Source organism: Aphidius gifuensis, linkage group LG3 (genome assembly GCF_014905175.1).
Source record: "Aphidius gifuensis isolate YNYX2018 linkage group LG3, ASM1490517v1, whole genome shotgun sequence".
Classification (NCBI taxonomy): domain Eukaryota; kingdom Metazoa; phylum Arthropoda; class Insecta; order Hymenoptera; family Braconidae; genus Aphidius; species Aphidius gifuensis.
The window spans coordinates 22,212,172-22,232,486 of NC_057790.1; the positions used below are offsets into that span (position 1 = coordinate 22,212,172).

Sequence of the window (20,315 nt, forward strand, 5' to 3'; positions counted from 1 at the left end):
AAAATTTGATTTAATTTATTTTTCAATAATATAATATATGTTAATTAATTATTCATTATTTTTTATATTTAAATTAAAAATAAATTGATGATTGTATTATAATTTATTGTTGAACAATAAATAATTGAAAGAGTATAATAATAATTGAAATTTATAATCATTTAAGATAGTGAGGTTATGTGAAAAAAAAAAAAGGCTGTGCTATGCCCATGGACAAGTTAACAATAATAATTTCAATAAAGTTTAAACATAAAAAAATAAATATATTAACTTAAAAAATTAAGTATTAATGCAATTAAGTAATTTTAATAATTAATTAAACAATGTTGAATCGACTGACATTTACCGGAAGAACAATTTTAAGTTGTCTTCTTTTGTTGCTTTGTTTATTGTCATTTTTATCAATACGTAAGTATAATTAAAAAATAAAAAATTAAACAAACAACATTAATTAATATTTACAAAATTTAATTAAATTTTTTTTTTCATTTAGTTTATCGTCCAGACTGGACTTTAACAAGTCCCAAAAATTTAAGTTTATATATTAAACCAAATGAAAATACAACAATAATCAGTCCAAATGAAAATCATCATTGTAAATCATCTCCATATTTATACATAATAATATGCTCCAGTGTAAATAATCAAGATCAAAGAAATGCCATCAGAAATACATGGGGCAGTAGTCAACATCTTGAAGCTTTAAATTATTCTGTAAAAATTAATTTTATTCTAGGTCATAGTGAAATAAATCATGACAATGTGAGTATATATTTTAAATAAAGCTTTAATAAAACATTTATATATTAATTGTTATTATAAAATTGCAGGATTTAGTGTCAATTGAAGCTGATAAATATGGTGATATAATACAAGAAAATTTCCATGACTCTTATAATAATTTAACAATAAAAGTTGGTATGATACTAAAGTGGGTCAATAAAAACTGCAAAGGAATAAAATATTTAATGAAAACAGATGATGATATGTTTGTTAATATTGATAATTTATTAACAGCATTGTCATCAAAGCCACATGATACAAATATACTTATTGGACATTTAGTTGAAAATCAAATTCCAATAAGAGACTCTAGTAACATATGGTACACACCAAGATCAATGTATCATCATGACAAATTTCCAGATTTTGTATCTGGTACTGGTTATGTTATGAGTATTGATGTTGCAATTAAAATTTATAATGCATCACTTAAAATACCATTTATTTTTCTTGAGGATGTTTATTTTACTGGAATATGTGCTGATAATGTTGGTGTTAAACCAGCACATCAATTAGGATTTAGTTTTGAACCACGTAGAGGAGATATAAATATATCTAATAATTCAATAACATCACATCAAGTTACTGTCAATATGATGCATGCAATATGGAACATGTCACATCATGGTTATACTAATTATAAAAAAACAGACTGATCATTTTTAAACACATAAATTTCCATGTAACAAAGAAAAATTAATAGTTAATAAATTATTTATATACTGTATATTTAAGAGAGTCTTTTACATTTTACATTTTATCTTTGTACAAGTTTTAATCAACTATAATTAAATTAATCAGTAATCACATTTTTTATTTTAATTAAATACTGACAGTAAACAGTTAAAAAAGAAAATCAGATCTATGATAAAATCTTAAAATCTAGAGACTTATTTTTGCTGTCATTATGAGCAAATAATTTTAATTAAGTATTGTAAAATAAAATTGTTTGATAATATATATCATGTACATGAATCATGAGGTTCTTGATAATCACAATTTTATAAAATTAGTTATATTATTAAAATAATCATTCTACTTGTTCTCGAGTTAATATAATAATTAAATTTTATACATCAGCAAGTATCCACAAATATAAAGGACGTAATTCATGATCCAATACTTTGTATTCCAAATTACTGATGCCATCAGTGTCAAATCTTTGTTCTCCACTATGAAGTCTTTCATATCTTGCACTACTTGGAGTTTCTTTTTTATGTGTTAACATGTAATATTGTGCTACATTTGGTGCAAAACGTGTTACCTAAATGACAAACAAAATACAATTATTAAATTTATTATTGATAGGTAATTATTTTTTATAAATTACCTCTAGACCTTTGTTCCTTAATCTTGAATACATATCATCATCTTCACCACCCCAGCCATAATAAACATTTGAAAAACCATTAACTTTTTCAAATAATTTTCTTGTTATTGCAGTTGCACCACCAAATAATCCAGTATATGGTAAATTATATCTAAATGTATTGACACTTGAACTCATGTGTCTTGGCATTTTACTACATGCATAAATATTATCTGGATTTTGTGGTATTAAATCAATATCATGAAATATAAAACAATGAAAATTACTTATTTTAGTTGCTTCTTTATAACCAACATTAAATAATTTAGCACGATTAAATTCACGCATTGGACTTTGTTCAATGACAAATATTTTATAATCTAAATTTTGTAATTGAAGAAATGGATGTATATAATTCATAAATATTGCTAATTGTATATCTCTATTACGATATGGTAAAATTATTGCAACATTAAATTGTGGATAACAATTATGTGGTTTCCATTGTCCACCAGGTAATATACCAAGTCTTCTAGCCATAACACTTGGATCTTCATGTGGATATTTATTTGGATATAATATATCTGAACCACGATTACCATTTATTTTAATTGTACATGAATTATCACGTTGTTCATATGATTTTTCTAATTCATCTGGTATATTTTCAGCTTTAACATAATTATAATGTGATGCAAAACGATCTGGATGTAAGCAATATGACAATAAAAATATTGATATCAATATACATGATATTATTCTTGCATATCCATAGAATAATACAATAAATGGTTTTAAAAAATTTAAAAAATTATTTGTCATTTTTATATAACCTCTTGCATTTGATGATATATTTAATTATTAATAATATCACTTTAATTTAATCTTACACTATTTTAAATAGAGATTTATTTAATGAGATTTTTATCCTCGTTTATTTGACATTATTGTTAAATTAATAATATCAATTGGTGTGTTTATTTGTACATTGTATATGTCACACAAGTCACATTGTAGTTTTTCTTATCTCAGCTGATTTGTTGTACTTTGTAGTAATTATTTACACTCCATTTTTATTTTCTTTCTTAATTTTCTGCGCATGTGTGTCTAATTTATTTTGAAATTATTATCATTTGACTTAGTTTAATAATTTTTCTAATTTCAAGCCTTTAAATGATTTGATATTGACTTGCAGTATTTTTAATCAGTTCATTGAATATACAATTAGAGAATGTCATATCAATATTAAAAGCAAAAAAAAAAATCATCATCATCATGCAGTTGACAATTACAGCAGTGGATTTCCTTGAACTCTTTGCAATTACAGAAAATGTTTTATCATCATAAACACGCAATGAACTAATAAAATGTAAAAAAAAAAAAATATACACCAATGTTTATTGACTCAACTTAATATTACATAACAAGTAGAAAAAAAAAAAAGTATCAATGCACTTTGCAATTTAAATTTTCAACGTCAAAAAATGACTTTCAAAATGTTAATTAAATTATAAAAATTTTAAACAAAGGTTGATTGATAATAAAATTCAACAAAATATCAATTTAATTTGATTAAGTCTTGTTTTATTGTAATGTTCTTTTTTTTAATGATGATTCAAGTTATCTATTGAGTTAATTATTTAAATTATTTCTATTTTTCATAAATATATATATTCTGTTTTTTTTGTAAATATAATATTCTATTGCATTTAACAACAACAACAACAACATGTATATTTTAATTATATTTATTGATAATTAAAATTATTGTCAATGTACTGATATTGCTCTTGGTAATTCTTCTGGATTTTTAATAATTATTGGAGCATTTAAATTGTGAAAGACCTCAAGAGTGTCCTGCACAAATTGATCCATCATATCTTGAGTGTGTTTTGGAGTTGGTGCTAGACGTAATTTTTCTTCACCCTTGGCAACTGTTGGATAGTTAATTGCCTGAACATAATGACCCTTTTCACGTAACAAAGTATCAGCAATTTCAGTACAAAGTTGTGGATCACCAATCTAAAAAAATAAATACATACATAAAGTTAATAAATATTATCTATAAAAACGAAAGAAAAAATTATACCTTGATTGGAATAATATGAGATGGTGATTGTTCAAGAGGAAGACCAGCTAGTGTTAATTTATTTTTCATATATTTAACATTTTGTTGATGTTTATTTCTCAATAGCCTTCCTTCATCTGATGATAATATATCAATAGCAGTATGTGCACCATATAATACAGTTGGTGGTAATGATGTTGTAAATATAAAACCAGCAGCATAACTTCTAATCATATCAATAAGTTTAGATGTACCAACAACATAACCACCAACATTACCAAATGCTTTACCAAGTGTACCAGATATAATATCCATTTTATGTAAAACATTATCACGTTCACCAATACCAGCACCACAATTACCATATAACCCAACAGCATGTACTTCATCAATAAATGTTAATGCACCATATTTATGTGATATATCACACATTTCTTCAAGTGGACATATACTACCATTCATGGAATGTACTGTTTCAAATGCAACAATTTTTGGTATTGATTTATCAATACTTGATAATAATTTTTCTAAATGTATTGTATCATTATGACGAAATATATGTTTTGGTACACAACTATTTCTAATACCTTGTATCATTGATGCATGATTACCAGAATCAGAAAATATATGACAATTTGGTAATATTTTAGCAAGTGTAAATAATGTTGAATCATTTGCAACAAAACATGATGTAAATAATAAACCAGCTTCTTTTTCATGTAATAAAGATAAACGTTTTTCAAGTTTTTCATGACCAATTGAATTACCAGATATATTACGTGTACCACCAGCACCAGCACCATATTTATCAAGTGCTTTTTGTACTGAATTAATGACAATTGGATGACGTGACATACCCAAATAATCATTTGAACACCATACTGTTATTGGTTTTTCACCACATGTATATTCAATTGCTGATGGAAATTCTTTAGCTAAACGATTAACTTTTTTAAATATACGATATGAATGATCTTCTTTTTTTTTTTGTATTTGTTTATGAAAATATTCTTCATATGGAAATTGCTTATTTTTATCAACATTTATAATATCTTCTTCAACAGCTGGACTTGCTTCTTTAACAGCATCTTTTTCTTTTGATAAAAATGGACATTGTTTTATTGTTGTATTATCAATATTATCATCATTTTTTGTATCAACAAGTGTACTTGATAAACGTGACATAACTGGACAATGTTGACGATAATTCATTACAACTGATGTACCATAATTACGTATGTAATTTGATGATAAACGTGTTAAAAATGGACAAGGCATTTTTATTATATTTTTATCTAAATAAAAAATAATATAAATTACATTTTTACACATGGATAAATTAGATATTGATATTTAAGAGAAAGTTCTAAAATGAAAGTTGTTGTTGTTAAATTAAAATTATTATTATTTATGCTGAATAATATTACCTTGTTTACCAGGTATCAAGTAACAATTGACCTGTCGTACACCTTGACGTGCAAACTGCAATCAACAAAATTAATATCAATAATGATGATGATGATTATGTTGTTATAATAATTTAGATCAACGGTAGATTTGTCAAATAAGTGCCAAGGTCTTGATGCTTTAATTTTCGTTAGATAAATGAATGATCATTCTTATGGTTAGATCTTTAATACAAGACTTGTCGACAACGACTGACTGACCTGCGTGGACATGCGCGTGATTCAATCGAGTTGACACAATTCACTCGCATACACATTCAACCATTCATACACATATACATACACAATTTAATAATAATAATAAAAATATATTAATTAGTTAATTGTGAAATTAGTCTTTATTAAGTTGATGAAAAAAATTACTATTATTTAACTAGCTGTTTAATTTCAAATTAATATTTTATAATTTTTTTTTTAATTTTTAATTTATACCGATGATTTTTTTAATTTATATTAATAATAATAATATTTAAGACATACCATTTCTATGATTTTTGTAAAAAATTAAATAGATCGATGATTAAGTTAAATTTTATTTTTAAATATTTTTTTTTAATGTTGGTTTTATAATTTTTCGGTTGTTGTTTTGTGACTTGAAAATAATTATACTAATGAATTTATTCAATACACCTTGTGTTTTATATTGTCATATTCTCGTGGGAAATAAATTTTTTTTTTTTTTTTTGTTTTTCTTTTGCAATGTTGACCAATCAAATATTTTTTTAAATTTCTATTACAATTTATAATTTTTTTCCAATTAACTTGCGGATTGAAAAAAAATTTTAATGCGAAAATTTTATTTATTATTGATGATAGTTTTTTATATCCATAGGAAATATATATTTTTTTTATTACTGTTATTTGTCTTTTAATCGAGAGAAATAAATATTTTTTTGTAATAGTAATGACTGTTTTTTAGAAATAAATGTATTTTTTTTTTAAATAAAAAATCACAAAGAATGCAGTAAAAATGTCACTGTAAAATAAAAATATAAAATTATAACTAATTCAGATTAAATTATGTTTTATCTTTTAATTTAGCATTCAAAAAAAAAGTTAATTATATAATTGTTAATATGGATTAATTATTCTTAAAGATAATAAAACCATATTCGGTTCAAAAAAATATTTGTCTATCCGGTGCTGCTATCTTCTGTTGAATATAGAAGCTTCCTATTGTTCGAATTTTTTAAATTTAAAATACAAAGAGACCCGATTGGTTTTTTATCCAAACAACTAATTAATTAATGTTTAAACAAAAAAAAAATTATCAAATGATAAATAAAATTAAAAATCAAATTTTATCTGTGTTCCCATTTTAAATTACAAAAAAAAAAACAAATATAATAAATAAATTTAAAAAAACCGCATGTATAAAATTGAAAAAGATAAGAAACAAAGTGCGTTGATTTTAATTATTAACATATGGATTAATGATATCATCATAGTAATATCTTGATGAAAAAAAAATAAAAATTAAACAAAGAATAAAAAATGAGGACACATCTCTGACTCTAAAAGAACAACGAAAAATAAAATTAAAAAAATTATTGACTATGTTTAAAAGTAAAAAATTGATTGGTTGACAAAAGCGAAGTAGGGGGTAATGTATAGTGTTCATGATAAAAGAGGGAGACAAGGGGGAGGCAATTGCAGAGTCGGCGCATTAGTTGATATCCATGATGCGCCCTCTCCTTCAAGATACACGACCCCTTTAAAAAAAATTCTCCATTGTGAATACTCGACATTACAGATCGCACAAAACCACTATATATTCAGTCACACATTTAAAATATTTATTCAGCATCATTATATACAATTATATTATTTATAAAATTAAAAAAGAAATTTTTTTTATTTCATTATCCAAATATCTATAAAATACTTTGAATTAAAAAATATACCCTAATTATATTTACATGAAAATAACAAAAAAAATATTAATAATTTATAAAAAAAAAAAAAATAATAAGCAAGTGTCAACATCATTGGTGTTCATCTCTCGTGACAAGGGTGTTGTCAAGTTTTTGTAGAAAAAATTCTGGAGTGATTTGTAAATAAGTAAGTTATAGAAATTAAAATAATAAATTATTAACAAGTTTGAAATTCAATAATAATTAAAAATAAACAATGAAATTTAATTATTTAAAATCTTTTTTTAAAAATTATCTTTGTATCTGACAGTTTTCTTTGTTTTTATTAAATACAAAAGTTCAATTGACAGCTGGCTATTTACAAGTATTTTTACTACGTCATATATGCGAGTAGACAAGATCGATAATACAGTTCTTTGTTATTTAATTAATAAAATTTATTTTATATCAAATAAAATTTTATAATTATTAATTTTTAGAAATACATATTTGTATATTAAAAATGCTTTCATTTAAATTTTTATTCAGTTATTTAGTTTGGTAGAAAAATAAAATGTTGTTCGATAAAATTTTGTTATTCTATTTTTAAATAAACAACTTGAAATGTATTGATTTAAAATATACAGTATATATTATTTTTAAATTTTTTAAATAATTTACATAAAAATATAAAAATACCGTTTAAATTTATATACAGTTATGTGGTCGTTGTATTTATTATCATCTGTTATAATACCGATTTTTAACACCTACAATAATTTCATTATAAAATAATTAATAAAAAAATAAATCACAATTCAAGTCATTATAAATTAAAGTGTTTAAATATATAAAAAAAAAATTTCATTCATTTGAGAGGGTCAGCAAAGCTCAATTGACAATTTTTATATAACATTATAACTCAAGGTGAAATTAATCATTATTAACAACATCATACAAAATTTAAATCACAAAAATAATTTTAAAACTTTAATTATTACTAATAACATTACAAAAAAAAAATTTTTAACTAAAAATTAAATGATTAATTATTTAATATTATTAAAAAGTAATAAATCATTTTTATTTTTGATTTAAAATTCAATTTGTATTAAATTTTTTGAAGCTAAAAGAGCGCGTATTTTTTAGTTTTTTTTTTTTTTTATTTGAATACTTGATTATAATTTGAGTATTTATATGTGTATAAATATTATGATGATGATACTATCTATATCTGGTTTATTCCAATAAAATGAGTACTCAAATGAGAGAGACGAGTAAATACAAAGAACAAAGAATAGGTGTGTATGAATCATACGTGTTTCATTGTCTGTCAACAAATATATATTCAAGGTCATCAAATGTGTAAATATCCATTTGCAATTATTTTAAAAATATATATCCTTTATTCTTCAACTTGTTATTAATATTTATCTGTTGTTGTTATTGTTTATTATTATTTTTTTTTTTTTGTTATATACTATACCTCAGCTTTTGCGCAGAATAAATGAGGTCGATGAACTGATGATCCAGGGCTTGCAACTGCATTTTTTTAAATGGTTTTTTTTTTTTTTTTTTTTGTTATTTCATTGTTTAATATTCTATATATAAAACTTATTTAAAGCTGCTAATTTTCAATGATTTTATCAATTCTATATATATGAATAAAAAAAAAAAAAAACATTACTTTATTTGTCTTCTTTGTTTATTTTTTAATTCAAACAAGTAAATTTTTCTTTATCATTTTGTGGATAAATACATTATTTTTTATTTGTTTGTTTTTAATTGAATCAATAAGATGAGTGTTTTAAATTGGAGTTTATATATTAAAAAATATTTATTATCTTTTAATATATAATTACAGGATAAATTCAATTTACTATTTATTTCATAAATCGATATCAATTTAGATATATCGCTTTAAGTTATCTTTTTTTTTTTTTATTAATCTTTGTTATTTATTGTATTTAAAATTAAATTAATAACAATGAAAGATTGTAGGTATTTATTTTCTATTTTACTATATGACAAATAAATTAAATTTAATTAAAAAAATTAATTATTGATTATTGGTTTTATTTTTATAAAATTTATTCAATGAAGCTTGAGGTAGTATTTTTAAAACCAGTTTTTTAGGCATTTTATTTTCTGAGAAAAATAAATATTTTTTAATGACCTATATTTTTTTTCTTGGTAGAAAAATGATGCGTTAATTTCATTGATATATTTTTCTTATCAATGACTTAATTTTTCTTTAATTAAAAAAAAAAAAAAATATTAACTGTAAACAATTTATGTTATTTTAAAATTTATTCAGTTATTATTCATATTTATTTACATGACATATTTAACCCATTTACAAATAAAATCTACTCTGAGGATAAAAGAAAATTTTTTTTTTTCTGTTTAAACAGTTATTATAAATCAATATTCTTGTTATATGTTTTTTTTTTGTTATTTTTGTAATTAATTTAATTTATGTAAAATAAAAACAACACAAATTATGCAAGTTTTAATTATTATTGTCCTTGTATTGTTTCATTAGTGTAAACGTAATATGTTATTTAACATTTTAGTGTTTAAATATTTTAGTAGTTGACTTTATCATAGAAAAAAATTAATTATTTTTAAAAAATAATTATCTATATTCATTTAAAAAATAAAATCTATTATTTAATTATTCTATTATTTTTAGAAAAACAATTTTTTTTTCTCTTATGTAATTAAAATAAAATAATTAAACTTTAGAGCGTTATGAAGAATCGAAACGTAATTAATGATGTTTTAGTAAAAAACATAAACATGTCAATATATTCTAAATTTAAACGTTCCTAATTAATTTTCACTTATAAAAAAATAACAATAATAATGAACTTTTATCTAAAATAAAATCCCATTTGACACTATAACGTATGAGACTTTTTTTTTTTTCTTTGTCAACAACATATTGATTAATTAATTTTTTATTTTTTTTAATGCAATTTTTATCAACAAGCTATGATAAACACATGCATGTATACATATATATTTCACATTGATTTTATTTATTGTATTTTGACAATAAATAAATAAATAAATGAATAAAAAATTATCGAAAGAGAGATTAATGCCCCCCAGTTGAGTTTTAAAATGACAGTTAATTTGTAAATGCTTACTTTACGTGAGATATAATATAAAACGAGTTTACCAAGATAAAAAATATTTTATATTTTGTTAAGAACTGGAGGCAGAGTTAAGTGAACACGCGGTTACTCGCTGATGTACACGTGATATGCTCGTGCGACTCAACAACGGCATCGACCGTCGTTTCTCTCCTCTCACCCATCCACCCCCTTGATCCACGGCCCTTTCATTCTCTCTTATAAAAAAAAAAATTTTTTTTTTTCTATTCAACCAATGTGTTGTCATGCACTTTCTCATCATCATCAGGTTTTTTTTTCTTATTTTTTTATACTGCATCACAATCTATTTCTAAAATTTTCAAATTTTTTTTTTTTCTATTTCAAGGTATGACCAATGATCAACAAAGCCTCGCGTTGTTTATCATCAAAAATTATTATTATTATTTTTTACAATTAAAAATATATATGTTACTGGAAATTTACATATTTTTATTGCTTAAAAATAGAAAAAAAATAGCCTTGAGTATATTATTCTTTAATATATTATAATATTGATTTTGATAGATGAATATATATTTTGAAAATTTAATTTGTGTATAAATATTATTGCTAAAAAATTGGATGATTTATTTTTAGAAAAGAATAAACGAGAAGAATATTTTCCATATAGTAAACAACTGGCTGAATCATCCATTTCGATTTTACTCTGTCGAAATATGATAATAGTAATTTACAACTCAACTTTTTTTTGATATAAAAATAATAAAATAATACAATAATAATGTAAAATTAAAGCTGTAATTTTTTTAAAATAATAATAATCAGCTTTGTAATCACTTGGTAAATAATATTGTTATCTCAAGTTTATATTTGTATTTCTTTATCAATAAACAGTAGTTATATTTATATGTATATTTTCGTTTGACACGCCTACTAATGACTTTATCTAAATCTCAATTAAATAATTGCTAAGAAAAATAATATTTTTAATTTATAAAATTATATTTTAGTTGAAATTAAATATAAAACGAATCAATTATTCAATCAATACTTTGATAATTTAACAAGTAATGTTGTTATTGTATTATTTTTTTTTTTTCTGTCTTTTGATAGTAGTAATTTTTATTTTGAATTCTATCCACTTGAATGATATCAATGATGATTATCAAAAATACCCAGTTGGCGTAAACAAGTGATTATGATATTGTTTATTCTCTTGCAAAATATATTGTTTATACATTTGGCTTGAATATTATTTTTTTATTTTAATAATAAAAACAAGTATTTCTTCTTTTATTTTCTATGTTAACTTGAATCATTTTTAAATTTATTTAACTATTACGAGATGATGTCAGTTTTAAAAAATGTATAATATTCTAATATAACATAAAAAAATATAATTTTTTAATAATATTATGTTGGAAAATTGTTGAATAATTTTATTACAAAAATTGTCTTTACCAATGCTATTTTTATCACTTGCAAAAACCTAGAAATTTCGATTCATCTAAAATATAATTTTAACATACTTACATTTTATTATTTTATTTTCATAAAAAAAATGTAGTTTAAATTATCGTTGATATTTAAAAATAGTTTATTATAATATTTACAATAAAAAACATCAGTAAATAAATAAACAAAAGCTGAACTTTGTAGCGATAAAAAATCAAAACAAATATGACCTAAATATTCAAAACCAAAACAATAAAAAATTATGCTCTAGGCTAGAAAATAAAAAATAACTTGCGATTATATTCTAATTTAAAATGTCCTTAATTAATATTTGCCTATCATAGTAAAAAAGACAAAAAAATAATATTAATTTCCAACATTTAAAAATAAAATTTATATAATACTAGATTTTTTTTTCTTCTACTTAATACGGTAACGTTTGATAATTATATTTTTTCTAAACAACATTACAGTGATTGTTTATATTTTTAAATGTTAATTTGTTTTTTTTTTTTATTTTGCATTGAGTTTATATAGTAGTTGAAATCATGAGTTAAACCGGAACGTGATGCGTGCTATGAAATCTAAACGAAAGAGAAAAAATATAAATAAATAATTAAGTAAGAAAGAATAGTAAAATGAATAAAATGAAAAAAAAAAACCATTTAATAATAATAAAAATACCAACATCAGTCTGTTAGCACGCATATTGCGAGTGTTCGTCCAGTTTATCCCCACTTGATTATAAATATATATTCTTTTTTTCCCCAACCAAACTCAACGTCTTTCAGCTCCTATAAAAGCAAATTGTTTGGTGGCACTCGCTTTAGTATACCATTCAACAGCTGATTTCTATAACTCTTAAAATAAAAATACAAACATTAAAATAAAAATAATACGTTGTATAAAAAACATTAAAATAACTATCAATAATTAATTCGAAAAACAAAGAAATATTCAAGTGTTATTACTATTTCGATTATTACTATTTCGATTTTCTATCATTTTAATAATTTAAGTTATTATAAAAGTAAAAATAAATAAAAAAATATGCCAGTTGAGGTGGCACCAATAAGCCAGCCTGCTCATGCAGTGCGTTCTCTATATAATGGGTACATAAATAATAAAAAATTCTACTTCAACAAAATAACATTATAATTTTTTAAATAATATATATAAAATATTGATAATATCTAATTTTGCAAAAAATGTTTATTTACAGAGAAACAACAAAAATGAATAAACTCTGTCGTCAATTATCAATTGAGAGTCCAAATATAACTGGACGTGATTGTGTATTTAGTTTTGATGTACCAGTACCAGATGTACCAACTCATGGTGCAAGAATACGTATTGTTTGCGCTGGTGCATGTTATATACCACGACGTTCACCAAGTTTAACAAGTTTAACATCAAATTCAAGTGCAAATAGTCTTATAACAGAAACATCAGTTGAAGGTGATTTACCAGTATCATTATCACAACATGGTTTTCGTGATGCAGCATTATTTCCTGGTTATGAAGTTGCTGGTATTGTTGAATCATTAGGAACATGTGTTAATGATGATTGTGGATATAATGTTGGTGATCGTGTTATATTATATCCATTTGATGGTATACCAAATGGTTATGTTGAATATCTTGTTGTTCATGATTTAAAATATCTTATTAAAATACCAGATAATGTATCATTAAGTGTTGCTGCAATGTTACCTGCTGGTGCACTTCTTGCTATGAATACTGTATTTGCTGCACATGAACATGTTCAGGTATTTATTTTATTTTTCATTTATTTATTGATATTAATTGTTTTTTTAATTTTAAAATTATTATTTTTATTTACAGCAATTGGTTAGAGAACGTGATGAAAATTGTGTATGTAAAATACTTATTGTTGGTACTGGTGGATTGGCACTTTGGGCACTTAGAATTGCTGCATATTATTTTAGTAATATGCAGAGTAAAGTTACAATAACAATAGCATCACTTAAAGATGATGGTTTAAAAATGGCACAAGAATTTCAAAGGTAAAAAAAAGCTTGTCAATATATTTTATATTAATCTTATTATGTATACTTAAATTATAATTTGTTTTAATTTATATAGAGTCAATGTTGTCGAATGGAATGAGGGACTTTATGAAAAACAATTGATTGAAAGAACAATGGATGCATGCCAGGGTCCAGTTGATATTGTTATTGATTTTGGTACAACATCAAGAAGTTTACATCGTAGTATGCAATGTTTAACAAAAGGTGGTGTTGTATTTGTTATAAAAGAAGTTGCTGATCGTTTATTACCAAAATTTTGTCGACTTGCTGAAGAACGTGATCAAAATATAAAACCAGTTGAACCTGGTACACTTGAACAACTTAATAAACTTGTACAACTTGTATCAAGTGGTGAAATTGAACCACCACCACATACTGTTTATCCAGCTGAACAAGCTATGGATGTTGTTCATAAACTTTGCCATTCAGAAATTCAAGGAAGAGCTATTTTACGTTTCTATCCAGCTGATTAAAAATTATAAATTAAGGTTGAAAACCTGTGACAATATCTCATTGACATTCATCTCGTCAAAAAAAAAAACACGTCAAATATTACATTTAAAAAAAAAAAAAAACAATTATATGAGAGGTGCGAATTATTATTAATATTATTTTCTTATATGAATATTATTTTATTTTTTATTTAATATTATTATTAATTTTTTAAAAATTTTATTATCAAGTGATACTGTAGATTGATAGTTTGTCATAAGATATATATTATAACACGGTTCGATATTGATTGTAATTGTATATTATAATTCGTACAATTACATTTCCAAATAATTTTCGAAATTAAAAAATATATATTTAGTAATCAGACGTACTTTGTAATGTGTCTGATTAAATTTTCTTCATTTTTGTGACTGTTAAAATCTTGTACGGTTTTATTACTAATGTCTAAAAAAAAAATACTTGTGATCAATGTTCATTCGTATAAGCAAGTAGTTAAAAAAAGAAAAAAAATTGGAAAACAAAAAAAAAAAATATATATAATCAATATCAAAGACGTTGTTATGTCATCTACGAGGATCATAAATCCATTAATTGTTTAATTAAGTCAGTATTTTTACAAAAAAAAAAAGAAGAAAATTATAAAAAAGAAAAATTGTTTTTTTCGATTCAATCTTGATTTAAATTATGTTTTAAATAACGTGTGATACCCATATTATAAATTTTATTTTAAAAGACTGTAATTTTTATTATGATAAATTATATTTTATTATTTTTTTTTTCATTATCGTTTTAAGTATCACTCGTCTATAATTAATAATCAAATATTAATTAGTATAATGTTGAATAATAATTTGAAAAAAATGTATGATGCTGTAGCATTAATTTGTATTATACATAAATTGTCGTATTAAATATAAAAAAAATTGTTTTTTATTAAAATGAAAAAAAAATAAAGTGAATAAAAATTAAAAAAAAAATATATAATTATTAAAATTGTTATTATTTATTTTTTGATATTTAAATTTGTTTATTTATTATTTTTAAAAAAAGTAAAAATTATATTTTATTTTTATAATGTTTATTGTTGTAAAATTTATCATATTTAGGTTCATTTGAGTGAAGTGTTAATGAAATACATTTTATTGTGTAAGTAGGCATTTAAATAATAGAATTTATCATGGAAATATAATAATTGTAAAATGAAATTTAATTATGATATTTACTACAAAACACATTATTATATTTTTCATTTTAATCATGAAATTATATTTATATTTATGATTATCCTTGCTACAAATTGTTTCGTTTTTTCTCTCGAGTTTTAATTTGTCATTTGCCTGATTGAAAATCTCTATTTATGATTTCGAATTATGTCATTGTTCTTAAATAATTAAAATATACAAAAGACGATTTGATAGTCTAGAAAATTAATCAATGTATAATTAAAATATATAAATTTGATTGTTAATTAAATTTTTTTACATACTTACCTCACCGTAACTTTTAAGACACATATTCATAACACCTCCGGCTGATAATTTTTGTGGTGTCTCAGCCATTGCAATAAATAAAACAAGAGCAAGAATTTTTTTTTCATACACTTTATACCAATCTATAATATATGCTTTATCTTTCAACAATTGGCACTGTAATAATTATTTAATTAGTACTTTTACAAAAACTTGTATTTTTTATTTCAGAGAAATTACCGTGTCTTGTAAACATTGTCCAATATAACAATATATAAAAATATTAAAAGATAATGAAAGAACTAATAATACAAAAGTCCAACAACCTAAATAATCACGTGCAGAGGGAGGCTTTCTTATACCATCATGATGTATCATCTTTCATTTTTTCTAAAACGTTAAGTTCACTTGTCTTTTATATCTGGTATTTTTTATTTCTAACAATTGAATTGTTAAAATAAAATTGATTAAAATTTTTAAGAATAAAAAAAAATAACTTGTTGAACAAATTGAGTAATAATATTTATTTATTTTTATATTTATAACAGTGGAAAAAAATATTATATGTGAGTATTCATTGCCGTATTCATAATTAATTATTATTTTTGAGTTAGAATATTTAAACTACACTTCGTAAAATATTCAAGTAGGCAACTGCTGTTTTAATAATTCCACAAAATGTCGAATAACACAAGGGCATTATTTTTCCAGCTGTTAAAGTATTTGGATATTTTGACATTAACAGTATTAAAATAAAATTTTTAGCTATTTTTGGTGGTAATTGATGCCAATTTATCATATATACCGTTGAACCAACGTCTTGAGCCTCATATATGTGATATAATTTAACTAAATTACTATTATTATAATTATTTACTTGAAAATTAAAAATTTAAATATAATAGATTTACCTGTTGTGATAATTTCTCACCTACGTAAGATAGTATAAATATATTAAAAACATAATGTACAAGAACAAACAGATAAGTAATTATACCAATTTTATCTGCTTGTTGAATTTCCTGAAATTACAATTAAACAAATAAAAAATATTTTAATTTTCATATTATACTTAATACATTTTCATGAGAGAATTTTTAAAATAAATTAAAAAAAAAAAATTTTCATACAGTCATAAGATTATACATCAATATACAAATTCCTGTTGTTGAACTTAAGAATTCAAAAAAACAGGCTTCATTTAAAATATTTTCAATTTGTCGAATAAATCTGATTGTTTAAAGAAAAAAAAAAAATGAATAAATAAAAATGAAAATAAAGTTATACAGAAATTTATCTCACGTTAATATTCGTATTTGAAGTTGAACAATTTCAGCGGTTTTTTTATCCATTGTATTATTTTTATTTTGATAAATATCAATAAAATCCAATATTCGTAAATTAACAATATCATATAGTCCACATGAATGTAATACAAATAGAGAAGAAATACTAAATGTTCCAATTGCAACTGTTCCAGCTGTCATGCCACCCATAAATTGCAAAATATCAATAATAAGATGAATTATTTCAGAATTTGATGGTAGTAATGGCTGATAAATGGGATAACTAAATTGTCGAGTTGTTTTATTATGTGGAGTTATAATTCGTGGAGCGGTTATAGGTATTATAATGTGATAAAAAATTATTCCACTTATCAAAAAAACTGTACACATTATAATAATTAACCTGCCTAATTTTGCTTGAATAATCATAGCTTTACGATCTTCATTATTGATTACTATTTGATTCCAATCATATTTCATATGATCTATACAATCACTTATTTTTTTCTTTTTTAATAACAATATTGTATACTTACATAATCCAAGTAAACAAAAATTGATTGGACCGATACATTTAAGCTTTAAATTAATATCATGTTCAGCAATAAATGCATGAAGAGTAATTGGAATAAGTAAAAAACTTATTAAACAATAATATATAATTGTTAGTATTGAAAAAAAAAAATTTGAATTCCATATTCCTAATGGTTTCAAAATCCATCGGCACATTTCAATGCTATACTCTATGTCCGATTGTTTTATCTTTTCAACATCTTGTAATTGTTTAAATTTTCCGAATACTATATTCATTGTTGTTTCTATATAATGTCAGGGTATACTGAAGACATGAACCCTTTTAAATAAGAGAGAAAGAAAGAGAGAGGGAGAGGGAGAGAGAGCCATCGATAAGATAATAGCTATTAATGAACTGAAAAAATTCAACGCATGCGTTTTAAAAGCTCACATCAACCCCGTAAATTTGTTGAATTAGTACTGAAAGAACCACAGAGTGAAACTTGTCTTATGTTCAAGCTTACAGACTTTTTTTTTTTTTTTTTTTTTTGTAGTAAAAGTAAATATTTGTGCTGACTATGTTTTTAATTAAATAATTTCGAAATTGATTTAATAATTAATTAATAATAACAATTAATAAGTTGTAAAAATTTTGATGCAGATATAATATAACATTGAGGTTTGCAAGAGCTGATTCCATAAGATAGCTGAAAAATAATTTGGTGATTTTCCCAGCTGTTTAACAAGTGAAAACAATTAATAAACTTTATTTTTTTATTTGTACAAATTCCAAGTGTATATGTTAATACTTATCCACTTAATTATATTTTATATTCAATTTAATAAATATAATAATTTAAACTACAGCTCGTAAAATATTCAAGTATGCAAGTGCTGTTTTAATAATACCACAAAATGTTGAGTAACACAAGGGTATTATTTTTCCAGCTGTTAAAGTATTTGGATATTTTGATATTAAAAGTATTAATATTAAATTTTTAAGTATTTTCGGCGGTAATTGATACCAATTAATCATACACACTGTTGAACCAACATCTTGAGCCTCATATATGTAATATAATTTAACTAAATTATTATTGGTATAATTATTGAATTGAAAAATAATATTTTAATAGATTTGGATATTTACCTGTTGTGATAATTTTTCACCTATGTAAGAAAGTATAAATATATTAAAAACATAAGATGAAAGAAGAAAAAAATAAGCAATTACTGCAAATTTTTCTGCTTGTTGAATTTCCTAGAATTTAATTAAACAAATCAAATATTTTAATTTTCATAATTGTATATTTTGTTAAGTATTTAATCCTACAGTCATAAGATAAAACAAAATAACACAAATTCCAGTTGTAGAACTCAAAAATTCAAATAAACATGCTTCATTTAAAATATTTTCAATTTGTTGAATAAATCTGAAATAAATAAAAAAATAAAAATGAGGATCAAGTTATACATAGAGAATAGAAATTTATCTCACGTTAATATTCGTATTTGAAGTTCAACAATTTCAGCAGTTTTTTTATTAGATATATTATTACTATTTTGATATTTATCAACAAAATTTAATATTCGTAAATTAACAATATCATATTGTCCACAGGAATGTAATGCAAACACAGCTGAAATACTAAATGTACCAATTGCAATTGTACCAGCTGTAATGCCACCCATTAATTGAACAACATCAATAATTAGATGATTTATAGATTGATATTTTGATGGTATCAATGGCTGATAAACGGGATAACCAAATGGACGAATTGTTTTATTATCTGGAGTTATAATTCGTGGAGCAGTTAAGGGTATTATAATTTGATAAAATATTATACCACTTGCCATAAATATTGTACATATTATAATAATTAACCGACCAAGTTTCGCCTTAGTAATCATAACTTTACGATCTTTTTTATTATTTACCGCTTGATTCCAATCGTAATTTATATGATCTATACAATCACTTATTTCTTTCTTTTTTAATAACAATATTGTGTACTTACATAATCCAACTAAACAAAAATTTATTGGACCGATACATTTAAGTCTTAAATTAATATCATTTTCACCAAAAATTGCATATAAAGTCATTGGAATAAGCGAAAAGATTATTAAAAAATAATACATAATTGTTAATAATGAAAAAAAAAGCTTTGAATTTGATGGCCATACTCCTAACGGTTTCAAAATCCATCGGCACATTTCAGTGCTGTACTCGGATTCTTTTAATTTTTTAACTTCTTGTAATCGTTCAAGTTTTCCGAATACTATATTATTCATTGTTGTTTCTATAGAATACCAGAGTATACTGAAAACATGAATCCTTTTAAATGAGAGAGATAGAAAAAGAGGGAGAGCCATCGATAAAATAATAGCTATGAACAGAAAAAATTTAACGCATGCGTTCTAAAAGCTCACATCAACCCCATGAATTTGTTGAATTAGTATTAAAAGAACCACGGAGTG

At 22.9% G+C, this 20,315-nt stretch overlaps 5 protein-coding genes across 5 annotated transcripts; 2 read left to right on the forward strand and 3 right to left on the reverse strand.

Moving 5' to 3' along the window:
* The first annotated feature begins 185 nt into the window (after positions 1–185).
* Positions 186–1,512, forward strand: LOC122852897 (beta-1,3-galactosyltransferase 1-like). The gene is made up of 3 exons (XM_044152998.1): positions 186–408; positions 494–762; positions 831–1,512. Exons 1-3 carry the CDS (start codon positions 324–326, stop codon positions 1,437–1,439), a joined length of 963 nt encoding a protein of 320 aa, XP_044008933.1. The 5' UTR covers positions 186–323; the 3' UTR covers positions 1,440–1,512.
* Positions 1,487–3,316, reverse strand: LOC122852896 (beta-1,4-N-acetylgalactosaminyltransferase bre-4). The gene is made up of 2 exons (XM_044152997.1): positions 2,114–3,316; positions 1,487–2,047 (listed from the first exon to the last, which is right to left on the reverse strand). The coding sequence occupies exons 1-2, from the start codon at positions 2,912–2,914 to the stop codon at positions 1,853–1,855; spliced, it is 996 nt and encodes a 331-aa protein (XP_044008932.1). The 5' UTR covers positions 2,915–3,316; the 3' UTR covers positions 1,487–1,852.
* Positions 3,317–3,650: 334 nt separating this feature from the next.
* LOC122852899 (5-aminolevulinate synthase, erythroid-specific, mitochondrial) lies at positions 3,651–5,908 on the reverse strand. The gene is made up of 3 exons (XM_044152999.1): positions 5,588–5,908; positions 4,182–5,455; positions 3,651–4,114 (listed from the first exon to the last, which is right to left on the reverse strand). Exons 2-3 carry the CDS (start codon positions 5,436–5,438, stop codon positions 3,863–3,865), a joined length of 1,509 nt encoding a protein of 502 aa, XP_044008934.1. The 5' UTR covers positions 5,439–5,455; positions 5,588–5,908; the 3' UTR covers positions 3,651–3,862.
* Positions 5,909–12,834: 6,926 nt separating this feature from the next.
* LOC122852903 lies at positions 12,835–14,838 on the forward strand. Its single transcript, XM_044153017.1, has 4 exons — positions 12,835–13,168; positions 13,279–13,825; positions 13,902–14,083; positions 14,163–14,838. The coding sequence occupies exons 1-4, from the start codon at positions 13,107–13,109 to the stop codon at positions 14,578–14,580; spliced, it is 1,209 nt and encodes a 402-aa protein (XP_044008952.1). The 5' UTR covers positions 12,835–13,106; the 3' UTR covers positions 14,581–14,838.
* Positions 14,839–16,629: 1,791 nt separating this feature from the next.
* Positions 16,630–20,129, reverse strand: LOC122851055. The gene is made up of 8 exons (XM_044150105.1): positions 19,404–20,129; positions 19,066–19,092; positions 18,982–19,001; positions 17,722–17,958; positions 17,335–17,601; positions 17,163–17,262; positions 16,944–17,054; positions 16,630–16,858 (listed from the first exon to the last, which is right to left on the reverse strand). Exons 1-8 carry the CDS (start codon positions 20,127–20,129, stop codon positions 16,652–16,654), a joined length of 1,695 nt encoding a protein of 564 aa, XP_044006040.1. The 3' UTR covers positions 16,630–16,651.
* Positions 20,130–20,315: the final 186 nt, after the last annotated feature.